Source organism: Urocitellus parryii, chromosome 11, assembly GCF_045843805.1.
Source record: "Urocitellus parryii isolate mUroPar1 chromosome 11, mUroPar1.hap1, whole genome shotgun sequence".
NCBI lineage: Eukaryota > Metazoa > Chordata > Mammalia > Rodentia > Sciuridae > Urocitellus > Urocitellus parryii.
Window position 1 is genome coordinate 14117275 of NC_135541.1, and position 12734 is coordinate 14130008.

General features: G+C 53.7%; 1 protein-coding gene across 3 annotated transcripts in view; it reads right to left on the reverse strand.

Moving 5' to 3' along the window:
- Positions 1-4560: 4560 nt before the first annotated feature.
- Positions 4561-12734, reverse strand: part of Asap3 (ArfGAP with SH3 domain, ankyrin repeat and PH domain 3) — a 44060-nt gene continuing 35886 nt past the window's right edge. The window contains exons 13-26 of one of the 3 annotated variants that reach the window (XM_026403607.2): positions 12552-12600; positions 12268-12458; positions 12054-12187; positions 11672-11766; positions 11259-11436; positions 9975-10060; positions 9721-9836; positions 8915-8982; positions 8729-8836; positions 8425-8620; positions 7440-7662; positions 6767-6857; positions 5824-5868; positions 4561-4943 (exon numbers count right to left, since the gene is read on the reverse strand). In XM_026403607.2, the coding sequence (XP_026259392.2) occupies positions 4923-4943; positions 5824-5868; positions 6767-6857; positions 7440-7662; positions 8425-8620; positions 8729-8836; positions 8915-8982; positions 9721-9836; positions 9975-10060; positions 11259-11436; positions 11672-11766; positions 12054-12187; positions 12268-12458; positions 12552-12600 (1601 nt within the window). In that variant the 3' untranslated portion in view covers positions 4561-4922. Of the gene's footprint in view, positions 5869-6766; positions 6858-7439; positions 7663-8424; positions 8621-8728; positions 8837-8914; positions 8983-9720; positions 9837-9974; positions 10061-11258; positions 11437-11671; positions 11767-12053; positions 12188-12267; positions 12459-12551; positions 12601-12734 lie in introns of all 3 variants that reach the window. The other 2 variants (XM_026403608.2, XM_026403606.2) reach the window with 2 other exon arrangements.

Genomic DNA, 12734 nt, shown 5'->3' on the forward strand with positions numbered 1-12734 from the left:
CCCCGCCTCCCCACAGTCAGGGGGAGGGGTGACGTGCACTAAATATAGACTTCAAGGACTCGCCCGGGCCAAGATTGCCTGCGCCTGTCTGTCGGGCCTCTTGGAGGGACGGGGCACTTCACTTAGGACCCTTCCAGGAGTGCCGGGGGACTGAAGGGCGATTGGGGGAAGAGGGCTTTCTGGCGAGCTCAGAGGCTCTTGTCCCGGGCCACTAGAGGCGGTCGTGGCGCAGAGGTCTCCTGAGGGTGCCCAAGAGCTCCAGGAAGAGTTTTGGGTTCTTGCGTGTCTGCATGGTTGCAGCTCAAACAGGGAGGACCCACGTCCGTGCCTATGGCCAAGTGCAGACAACTTGGTGTACTCGAATCACGTCTCGGTGAAGTGCAGCTCTGCCCTAACTTAAGCTCACTCCCTGCGCTCGACGTGTGCATGCGCCTGTATCCTGCTGTTTTGGTCTGAGTGCTCGGAGCTTAGTCTATTTTGTAACAATGAGGTTTTGCGTTTCTAGCAAGCTCTAAAGTGCTCGGGGTGCTGCTGGTCCCAGGGCCATTCTTGGAGTGGTGAGGGAGATTCTTAAGGGCACCCAACTGAGAGATAAGGATCAGGTGTCCACTGGTGCCCAGTATTTATTCAGCTTCAGACCAGAGCCTTCCCAGCGGGTTTGGGTTTGGAAGGGTAATTTGCAGAGGAGGGGCAGAACCATTGCCCAGCTCCCCCAGCTGTGCACACATTAGCCTTCCTGATGAGGATCTCCTGAGTGTTCCTCCTAGACCTGGTCCCCTGGTGTCTTTCTGAATCAGCAAGTTTAATGGACAGAAAATGACCTTCTCATTGGGCCTGGTGGTGCATGCCTATAATCCCAGTAGCTTGGGAGGTTGAGGCAGGAGAATGGAGAGTTCAAAGTCAGTCTCAGCTACTTAGTGAGGCCCTAAACAACTCAGTGAGACCCTGTCTCTAGATAAATATAAAAAGGGTTTAGGAATGTGGCTCAGTGGTTAAGTGCTCCTGGGCTCAATCCCTGGTACAAAAAAAAAAAAAAAAAAAAAAAAAAAAAACCTTCCCAATAAGGGGTCCTGGATCTAGAGGGGAAGCAGGAAAATTGGTCCATGGTTGGGGAGCTGTGGCTTGGTGTGTTTCTAGAGAAATTTCCAGACTGAGAAACCCCAAACTCAGAGACCACCATTGCTGTGACCAGCACAGCCCTTAAGACAGAAATCTGAGAGGGGCAATGGGGATTGAAGAAAGAAACAGACACACATAGCAAAAGCTGGGGCCAGGTGTATCATCACTCCCTGATGGAGGGTGAATGACCCAGAGCTAGCTCAGCACGTTTATTAGGTAGGTTTTGTCATCAAAAAGTTATATGTGAGAAAGTTTCAGCAAAGCTGACAGAAGTTCACAGTGAAACTTGCAAGACATCAACGTTATCTTGTTATGCCCAAATTCTCTATGCCTGGGAGTTGGTGCCTGAGCTCAAGGTCCTGACTGATACAGCTCTGCCCCTTCAGGAGCCTCCTCCTTTCCCCAGGCATCACCATAGCAACTGATCCTTTTTTCTTTTCTTTCTTCTTCTTTTTTTTTTTTTTTTTTTTTTTTTTTTGTGGTACTAGGGATTGAACCCAGGGCTTTGTGCATGAGAGGCAAGCACTCTACCAACTGAGCTAGATCCCCAACCTGCAACTGGGCCATCTTTGTACAGGAAGTTCCCAGTACAAACGCAGTCATGAGGCCGTCAGAAACCATGGTTCAAGTCATGGCTGTCTACACCCCATCCCAGTCTGTGTGGACTCCTGTCTTCCAGTTGCTGTTGTGTGCCCGAAGTTAAGTAGGACAGGGTGGATTTTTTTCATTCATTGAACAAATTTGTCTTGAGTGTCCAAGTAACAAGCAAGACTCACCCAGTCCCAGCAAGCTGGGCAAGAGAATCTTTATTTCATTTTTGGATAGTGGTTATTGACCCTAAGGGCACTTAACCACTTAGCCACATCCTCAGCTCTTTCTATTTTTTGAGACAGGGTCTCACTAAGTTGCTTAGGGCCTTGCTAAGTTGCTGAGGCTGGTTTTGAGCTTGTGATCCTCCTGTTTTAGCTTCCTGAATAGCTGGGATTACAGGCATGAGCCACTGCACCTGTCAGGAGAAACTTTAAGCAGGGATATAATCAATGAATGTATTTACCACAGCTGAGCTGGGGTTAGGGGGAGGTAGAGGGCATTTTAAAAAACAAATTTGAGGGGGCCTGTACAAGCAGGGGTGCCACCTACTCAGAAGAAATGAAGTTCATTGAACTGAAGTGCTGAGAGGGAGTTGGAAGAAAAAGTTCATGTAAGGGAGAAAGAAACAGCCATTCATTCAACATATATTTATTGAGCACCTATAATGTGCCAGGCAGTTTTAGCCCTAAGCATCTAGAGAGGAACAAAGCAGTCCCTTAGAGCTCCAAATGTGCAACACAACTTGAGATATATTCTAAGTATCATCTCTCAAAGGCATCCAGCAAGATAAACTCTTGGTGCTTGAAGTGGTCAGCCCTCATCAACACATCCTTTATTGTCTCCCACCCTGCCCTGGTACTAGGGATTGAACCCAGGGGCACTTTATTACTGAGCCACATTCCCAATCCTTCTTGTTTCTTATTTGGAGACAGGGTTTCATTAAGTTGCTTAGGGCCTTACTAAGTTGCTGAGGTTGGCCTCAAACTTGCAATCCTCCTGCCTCAGCTTCTGAGTCACCGGGATTACATGTGAATGCTTAGCTGTTGCCTTTTTAAATTTATTTATTTATTTATTTATTTTGCAAACAGGTCTTGCTAAGTTGCCAAGGTTGGCCTCATACTTAACTTTGCAATCTTCCCCCCTCAGCCTCCCAAGTAGCTGGGATATAGGCACATACCACCACATATGGGTCTTTTGGTTTTTTTTTTTTTAACTCTGTTTCACTTCTCTATACCCTCATTATGTTTCTGGGATCACCTCACAAATAAAATACTTGCTCCTAAATCCTTGTCTCAGAGGGCAAAAGGGACTGGTGGGGCCCGTGGCAAAGGCAAAAGCTTTGACTCTCCAGAAGACAGTGCAGGGTTCTCTCCACACCAGGGCTTCACAGCCTGGGCACTACTAACCTCTTGGACTAGACAATTCACTGTCGGGTGTGTGGCTATGGTCTGGATATGGTTTCAGTGTCCCCAAAAGGTTCACATACTGGAAACCTGGTCTCCAACGTGGTGATGTTAAGGGGTAGTGAAGCTTTAAGGGTGCGGCCTCATGGAAGGTAATTAGGAATGGAGTCATTGCCTCGGAAGGGATTAATGCGGGTCTCCTGGACTGAGTGCTGGAGAGAATGGATTGTTAGAAAGGCAGGCTAGGGGCTGGGGATGTGGTTCAAGCGGTAGCGATCTCGCCTGGCATGCGTGCGGCCCGGGTTCCATCCTCAGCACCACATACAAACAAAGATGTTGTGTCTGCCGAGAACTAAAAAATAAATATTAAAATTCTCTCTCTCTCTTTAAAAAAAAAAAAAAGAAAGAAAGGGAGGCTACTGGGCTGGGGTGGTGGCGCAGAGGTAGAGTGCTTGCCTGGCATGTGTGAGGTACTGGGTTAGATTCTCAGCACCACATATAAATAAGTAAGATAAAGGCCCATCAACAACTAAAAAAAAAAAAAGTGAGGCTACCCCACACCTTGGCATCTTCTGCATGCAGCTGATTCCTTTCCCTGCCATATTGTGACATGGTCAGGGGGCCTCTGCCAGGGTGCTGGCACCATGCTGTTTGGACCCTCCAGCCACCAGAATTGTGAGTCAAATAAACCTCTCTACTTTAGAAAGTACAGTCTCTGGTATTTTGTCATAGAAACACTAAACAAATTAAGACATGGGCATGTTTAACAGCATCCCTGACCTTAGTCCACTGGATGCCAGTAGCACCCTCCAGTTGTGGGGGGGGGAGAGAAGGAAAAAAAAATATTGCTGAGGGCCATTGTCAAGTAGGAATGACGCTTCAAAATTTCCTTGCCAGCGTACCCCATGTTAAGTGGATTTCGCTGTTGACATTGCATGTAAGGTGACCTTGCTCAAGGACCAAGGCGGATCCGGGTTTAGAGCTGATCAGGTTTGAGGAAGTATCCCGCTCCTTAGGATGTTCCCGGTTTAAGACAAAAGGAGTTTTAGGGAAGTGGGAGGTTGAAGATTATTGCTGCTGGGAGTAGGGCGTGCCTGCTGCCTGAGTTCCCGCTGAGTTCTCGTGGAGAAAATGTATTTAGGACATGTATTGGGGGGGAGATGGAGAATTTCCCCTGAGCGTGTGTGGAGGCTGGTGTGAGATTGGGAATAAAGAATTGCTGTTTGAACCTACAAAGCTGTGTGGTGGCTCGTGATCTTGTGCCAAGCCGAGACAATGGCATTTGGCACTCTATACCATGACACCTCCTGGGGCAAAACCGGCCCTGATGGCACTGCAGTCATGGCTCCACACCAGGCTGTCTCCCTCGCAGGATCCAGAGAAAGAATTCCAGGGCCCAAGAGTCAGATCTCATAAATGAAATCAATGGAACTTATCTCCTCCAAATCCTTTATTATAAAGAGATGAATGAAATAACACGTCTGAGATGAACAGAGCCATACACGGGGGGCTCAGAAGGCAATCTGTTTCTGTGGGCCCACACAGCAGTCAGACCTCCTGGGTAAGTGACCCAGCCTCCCTGCAGACTGCTGTGCTGCTGGCCTTGACGCCCTCTGGTCTCCTCTGCTTGGCCTGGCCCATCCCCACCAGGGCCCAGAACCCATGGCTGTAAAACTGAGGTGTTAGCAGTTGGTGATGACTTTAGAGAGTCGGCTTCCAACTGGGGCTGAGCAGTGGTGGACTTCTGGCACTGGGAAGGACCTTGAAGACTTTGCTCTATCCCTCTCCTGCCTCCTTTCTCAGCCCCTCTCACCCAAGACTGGCAGGCTCCTGAGTTGACAGAAAAAAGAGATAAGTGGGGATCCATCACCCCAGTTCCTTTCCTCTTGCTAAGTCATGGAGATAAACAAAAGCAGGTGAGCCATGCTCTACTTCGTGGCTGAGAAAGACATTAGAGATCCCTGGGAAGGCTGGATTGTCCCTCGTGACTGGCATTCAGAATGTCTGTTTAACAGCCAGTTCAGCATAGGCCCTGGCCAACTAGAATAAAGATGAGCTACAGACAACTGTCATGGTCAGATGGGAAACCAGACAACAGCACGTCCTGCTCCTCATTCCAGAACCATCCTCTGGAACCTGGCCCTGCCCATTCCCAAGCCAGTCCTTGAGACCAGCTTCCCTACTGGGGACCATACCTATAGGAAGGACCCTGGCCTTTCCCATGTGGCATCCATAGTGCCTCACATAGGCCTGGACACAGAGCTGGAACTCAGTAAAGGAACACTGGACTAAGAATGGTGAGAAGACAGTCCCTGGTCCAGCAGAGTCCGTGATCTGGAAGTGAACGAGGGCACCCCGGGCTGATGGGAGAAACCGTCCTGACAGGGAACCGAAAGTTCTGTGTCTGAACCGAGCTCAGGAGCACTCAGACCTAACCTCTGGGTGGCTGGCCCCCGAGGGCAATGAGACAGCAGGAAAAGGACCATCTCAGCCCCATCATAAAGGGCACAGCTTCCTTGGCAGGGACATGGTCCACAGCAAGAGGAAGGCCATCCACAGAGACACGAGGGATGGAGAGCCGGGACCCAAGGGAATGGATGCCTTCACTCTCCAACTTTGTGTGCTCAAGTTCCACTTGAGCATTGGGGTTCAATATGGCCATGCAGGGGTCAGCAAGGCCCTAGTCTTGCAAAAGGCGCACAGAACTTGCCGGGAGAACCCCAGTCTTTGCGCCATCCCCTTCAGGGAAGCCAACCTGGGGAGAGAAAGATGAAACCGAGATCTAGGTTCTATCATGTACTAGGTGATTATCACACTTAGCTTCACGATTTCCCCACGGGGAGGAGGTTAAATTATTCCCATTTTTACACACAGTGAAACTGAGGCTTAAAGAAATAAAGCAACTTGCCCCAAAAAGCCACTTTCCTCTAACATTTAGCTCTTACGACCATACACGCCACAAGAGACTAAATGCCACGTGACGGCTACCGGCTCTCAGGGCAGTAGTGGAGCACGGATTTGTACTGGTACCTGACAGATGGACAAAATATGACGACTCCCCAGGGGAGCCAGCTCCTGCCCTGCCAACCCCCATGCCCAGCGCAGACATCCAGTGCCATCCCTGGGAATCCAGGGGAGCCAGGAACGGAGGAGGCCACCTTCCCCTGGGCTTTGGTCTCTGCCCACTGCAGGTGCCACTTAATATATGTAACTGCTGAAGACTCGGTGATCTCAGCAGGGAGAAGCCAGATTAAGGCTCTAGCTCTCTCCCTGTTCCCGTCACACCCCTCTATGCCTGGGATCTGGAAGTCCATGCGGGTTCTAGAAGCCCTCAGTACAAGGGGAGAGATGGACGGAGGCCAGGTGTGCAGCCTCCCTACTCCCGCTGAAGGAGGCCTGGCTCCTCCTCCCTTGGGGAACAGCACAACTTGGGCCACTTCGCGGCCTCCACTTTGAGGCCTGGGCTCACTGCAGCTACACGCAGCCCTGGGCCTGGGTGGGAAGGAAAGCCCCGGGGCAGGGACTTGCACCAGGTGGCCATCTGGATCCACATGTGCCCCAGCCATGGGGAGAGACTTCTACCCCACGACACCTGCTCCTGACAGACTCTCAGGCCCCCCCACTGCCCTCAGACACAGTCCCAGGGCTCCTACCTGTGTGCTCCTTCTGGGCACGGGCTGCCGGGCTGAGGGACCATCTTCCAGGCTCCGGGCTCCCCGCCGATAGGAGCGAGTGCTCTCCGAGCTAGAAGGCAAAGAGAGACCACCCCGGTTGCCTTGGTGCCCAGAGCCCCTCTGAGTGAGGAGAAAGGGCTCAGGAAGAGAGCGAGTGAGGCCGGGGCTGAGGATGAGGGGCATGGAGTCCTCAAGGCTGCCTAGTCTGGGTCCATGATAGGTCCCAGAGGCCTGGAGATGACCCCCAGAGGGCTCTGAGGATATCACCACATCGGTTTGCCCAAACTCCTGCTAGAAAGGGTTTGTGAGAAGGGAGAGGATTGGGTTCTGGGTTACAACTGCGGACAGAGTAAGGACCCCACTCAGAGTCTCTGAATGAGCCACGCAGGTGGGGCTGAGCCTTCTTTCCTCCAGCCTCAGCACCAAGGTCCGTCCCAGGCTCCTCCCCAGCTCTGCAGGCCAACCTGGGGGCAGTTGGGGGAGGGGGCCACACCCCTAAGCCCAAGGTCTAGCATCCCCACCTAGGGCATGGGCCGCAGAGCTAGGATGTGGCCCAGTCTTGAGGGAGGTGCTTTTTAGAGGTGGGGAGACAAATGGGTGATCAGAGACATCAGGAGACTTGCCTAGTTTCCACAGCTGGGCCCTCACCCACCTGAATCGGACGGGGAGATACACCTCTGCAGGGGTGGCTCCAGGTGCCAGGCTGGGTCGGGAGGTGCCCGGGGTCTCCTGGAGGCCCTCCTCCGAGCTGAGCAGGCCTTGACCGGCTCCCCCAGGCTCCATGGGGCTTGTGAGGCTGGAGGAGGAGGTGGCTAGACTGCCCAGGCTCTCAGAGGCCTCGGGGGGCTCTGAACTCAGGCTGGGGACTTCAGGATCTGGAACCAGAAATGACAGACCCCATTTTTATCATTCCCTCTGCTGTCTTTCAAAGCTGCCTTTGACCTCTAGGATTGTCCTTGGTTCCCTCCCAGCTCCCAGCCCCCTCTTCCTCTCCACCTTCTCCAGCTGCACATCTGTTCACAGCAGCAGCTGGCCTCCCGGCTTGCCGTCCTGCTCCTGCTCCCCCTTCCCCTCAGCCTGGCCTCTCCTGTCCATCCCTCATTTCAGCTCCCAGCCCTGACCACTCATTCCCAGCAGGACCTGCCTGCTCCCACCTCTGGATGGACCTTCCAGGACAAGCCCGCTCTAGTCATTCAACCTCTGTTCCCAAGCACAGGCACATGCACAAAAGCCCAAGTCCCTGTCTTCCTGAGATTAAGGCTTTGAATCTTATCACACTGAGCCTTGTAATGCCATCAACTGTATTTCAGTTTTATCTCCTCACTAGAGGTGTCCCAGAAGCCCTCAACGGACTCAAGACTCAGTAGATGCTTCAAAAAACTCCTGTCTTTCTTTTTTATTTAAGTGGAATGCCGAGGAATTTGGAATAAGACAGACCTGGGTTTGAACTCCACACCAGAGGCTTATCAGCTGTGGAAACTTTAGCATATTACTTAACCTCTCGGAGGAGGATAACCTCTAAAGAGAGGTGACTGTGAGCGTGATGTGGACTGGTGGCACTCTCAGTTCAGGGTCCCAGCATACAGAGGACCTCAATAAATGGTCTGGTGAGGACTTTTCTGAGCATTCAACTATACCTCCGTTGGCATGTCCTGCACGTCCTTGGACTGTTGTCCGAGAAGAGCTTTTGATGGGCAAGGGTGGGGGACAGTCTTCACTCTGGCTCTGCTGGCCGGCTGGTCCTAGGCTGGTGAAGGTCTCATAGGTCTTGTTGCTGATGTCCAGCCTGCCACTGGCCCAGCGGGCTTGGGCTGGGGGCTTCAGAGGGCAGCGCTGTGGGGCGAGGACAGCTGTTTCCCCAGTTCAGCCTGCCCTCCCACACCAGGCCCACTCCGGCTTTCCTTCCGCCACCTAGAGGCTGCGACAGGGGCTAGCACCCACCTTCTCTTCCTCGTCCTCCTCGCTGTCAGAGCCAGGCTCCATAGACATTCCCCAGGGGTAGTCTACATGCAGAGGGAAGGTGAGGGTCCCAGCCTGGGCCTGATCCAGCTGCCAGAGAAAAAGGCCCGCCAGTTCAGAGGCCAGGGGCCCAGCAAGGTCAGAGGGTAGCCCCACCCTCTCACTCACCAGCTCCTCGCACTCCTTGTGCTGCTTCTTCCTGGCCACATCCAGAGCTGTCTCTCCAGCCTCGTTCACTGTGAAGGGGTAAAGTCAGGGTCATGGTCAGGGCCAAGGAGACATTACAACTTAGGTTAAGATGGGCCTCTGGAATTAGAATGTTTGGCTTTGGGGCTGGGGATGTGGCTCAAGCGGTAGCGCGCTCGCCTGGCATGCGTGCGGCCCGGGTTCGATCCTCAGCACCACATACAAACAAAGATGTTGTGTCCGCTGAGAACTAAAAGAAATATTAAAAAATTCTCTCTCTCAAAAAAAAAAAAAAAAAAAAAGAATGTTTGGCTTTGAATCCTGGCCTCGAAACTTTGTAGCTATGTGAGATTAAGCAAGATATTTAACCTCTCTGGGCCTTAACTGTCTTATTTATAAAATGAGTATAACACTTGAAAGTATCTGACCAGGTTATCGTAAGAATTAAATTAATTATCAGGTATAAGTCAGTGCAGGCATATTAGTAAGCAGTAGCTATTACAGTCACTATCACCCAGATTTGGCTATATTTATTTTGATAGATACTTTCAGAAATGTTACTTAATTTTACCCCTTTGGCAGGGCTGCCACATCAGTGGTGTTACTCCCATTTTACAGATGAGGAGGCTGAAGTTCAAAAGATGAGTGACACCTGCCCTAGGTCAGAGGCAGTCAGAAGTAAGCCAGGTTAGCACCCAAGTGTGTCTGCAAAGCCCATGCTTGACAGGCAGGAAGCCGTAGCCGGGAGCAGGGATGGGCTCTGAGGGAGGAGGTGTCCCTGGTCGCACCTGTGCCCACAGCTGCTCTCCCTCTCAGCAGCAGCTTGATGCAGTCGGCCTGGCCGTGGAGCGCCGCGCAGTGCAGGGCAGTGTTCCCGTCCTCAGCCTTGGCATCCAGGTGACCACTGGGGGAGGGGTTCAGGGGGCAAGGAGGGGAACCCAGTTGGGAGGGTAAAGGTTGGGGGAAAGGAAAAGAGGAGACCAGGAGATGGGGGCGGGAAAGTGGGCAGTGCAGGGAGGGGCTGAGGGCAGCAGGTTCTCACCCGTTCTGGATGATGAAGTCCACCAGGGGCAGGGAGGCCTGGCTGGCTACTTTGATAGCCAAGTGCAGGGCAAGCTCTCCGGGCACCTGAACACATGCCCACACCTGAGTTTCCCCAGGTCACCTGCCCCCAGCCCAGCGCTGCCCTCTTGGACCCCTGCTGCTAGATAAGAAGCTGCCAGAACCCGAGAGACAAGACCCAACGGACAGAACCATGCGTGTGGGGAGAGGGGCAAGGACCAACCGCTCCCTCAGTGTTTCCTTCATGGCTCTTCCTCTTCTGTCCTCAAAGGAAGGAGTTTCCCAAGCTGGGTTCTGGCTCCAGGCTCCTCTCTGCCCCCGTTTCCCCATGGAAACCTATGCAGCCTCACGCCCTGCAGCGGCTGGCATCGCTGAACTGCGGCACCCTGCTGCCCACTGGCGCCCAACGGATATCAGATGATGGCTCAAAGAGCCCCAGGCTCTTTGTTGTTTTGGTGGTGCCAGCTGGGGCTGAACCCAGGGCCTCCTTTGTGCTAAGTATGCACTCTAGCACTGAGCTACACACCTAGTCCACGACAGCCAACCGCCAATGTCCAATCAGCAGCAATCCCCGCTGACTTAACCTTTCCAGGGCCTGGGATATCCCCTCTCCCTGACTATTCCATATCACTGGAATAGTCAGGCAGTGTCTAATCTGACCTACCCTTGCCCAATTCCAAGGCTATTCAATCCTGTAGGTGCTATTCTCTCCCTCCCTCTCTTCTTCTTCTTCTTTTTTTTTTTTTTTTGGTGCTGGGGATTGAACCCAGGGCCTTGTACATGTGAGGCAAGCACTCTACCAACTGAGCTACCCCCAGCCACTTCTTCTTTTTTTAACCAGGAATTGAACCCAGGGTTGCTTAACCATCCCCAGCCCTGTTTTTATTTTTTATTTTGAGACAGGGTCTTGCTAAGTTGCTTAGGGTCTCACTAAATTGCTGAGGCTGGCCTTGAGCTTGCAATCCTCCTGCCTCAGTTTCCTAAGCCACTGGGATTATAGGTGTGTACCACCATGCCGGGCTCTGTGGGTGCTATTCTTAACCCAATTTATGGATAAGGAAATAAGGCTCAGAAGGTTAAGTAACCTGCCCTGGGTCACATAGCTAAGAGGAATAATAGCTAGACTTCTGGCTCAGGTCTGCTTGACTGGAGGCATGCACACTGACTCAGGGATGGTGAGAACTGAGCAGCTGGCCCAGAAAGGCACAGGGGAGTGACAGCTGGGTTATAAGGGGCCCTCCGTGGGGTGGGGGTGGGATCACACCTGCCCGTCAGGCCCTGGCAGAGGCTGTCCAAAGTCCTGTCCGTTGGCAAAGGCCTCCAATACCGCCAGGAGGTCCCTGTTGCAAATGGCTGTCCAGAGTCTCTGGGGCTCAGGTGTGGACCGTCGCGCAAATCTATGTTCCACATACTTGGCCACGATGTAGTCCCTGCGGGCATTCCTACCAAAACAACTACAGGTTCTCAGAGCAAGAGCCTATTTCCACCTAAAGGACCCCTGGAACCAGCCCGCTGGGGATGCAAGTGTCCAGTTCCCCAGAACCATGCCCTGGAGACTCCCCAGACCTGAGGTTCCCCTCTCCCTAGACATCTGATCCCGGATCCCTCTGAGACTCTGGGGGCGGGGGAGGTAGAATCCTCCAGTCATGAGGTCCTTCCCTGGGAGAAGCTCCTTACATGTCACTCTCAGCTGAGGGTTTAGGACCGCCGTGTGAGGGCAGCTGGGCCTCCATAACCTCATTGAAGCGCGTGTTTCCGATGTTCAAGGCCAGCTGGGGTTAGAAGTGTGTGTTGGGGGTGGGGGTGTAAAACACAACGTCCCTGGGAAGGGTAAGCTTCCAGAAGTCCTGGCGCTCAGTCGCGCGGCTCACCCAGGCCCCGCCCCCGGCTCCACCCCCGGATCCTACGGATCTAGCCTATCTGGGCCCCGCCCCCCGGATCTAGCCTATCTCGGCCCAGCCCCACCCCCGGCTGCTACGGATCTAGCCTATCTGGGCCCAGCCCCGCCCCCGGCCGAACCACACCCCCAACCTTCCCTCGGGTCCCGCCCGGTCCTCACCAGCAACTCTGACGGGCCCAGCAGGTCCAAGGTGAGCGACTGCATGCGGGAGAAACGCACGCCCAGCTCGCGGTGGACGCCAGAGCACTGGATGCAGGTGAGCACGCCCAGGTTGGTGCTGAGCCACGTGGGGTCTGCAAAGGGGCGTAGCTCGAGCCGGCGGGCGCGGGTCCCCTCCCCGCCCGCCCCTCCTGGCCGTGCCGCACCAGCTCACCTGCAGCCCCGCAGTCGCAACACTGGCCGTTCCCGGGCCGGCTCTTCACCTCGGCTATGAGCAGCTTGGTGAGGTCCTGGGACTCCCCGTCCAGCCCCGCGCCCACCCAGGACGCCGGGCCGCTGCTGGGTTCCCCGAGGAAGGCGCTGCTCAAGGCTTCATCCTTGCTGTTCTGCAGCACCGACACCCACCTGCGCAGATGGAGCGAGCGGGCGGCGGGGCTGGGAGGCGGGAAAGGACCAGGCTCCCTGCCCCACCGTAAGGCTGGCCTACGGGGCACTCACGCCTCACACTCGTGCTCGTCCTCTGCCTGGAAGTGGTATGTCCGGTTGTCTGTTGGGAGAGAAGGGGCGTCAGGCCCGCAGAAATCCTGCTGGTTTTCCCCAGGTCCGGGGAGCCCCACCCAAACCACTGAGACCAGATGGACCCTTCTTCTCTGCCATGTTGGTCCTCCCAAGCTAGAAGGG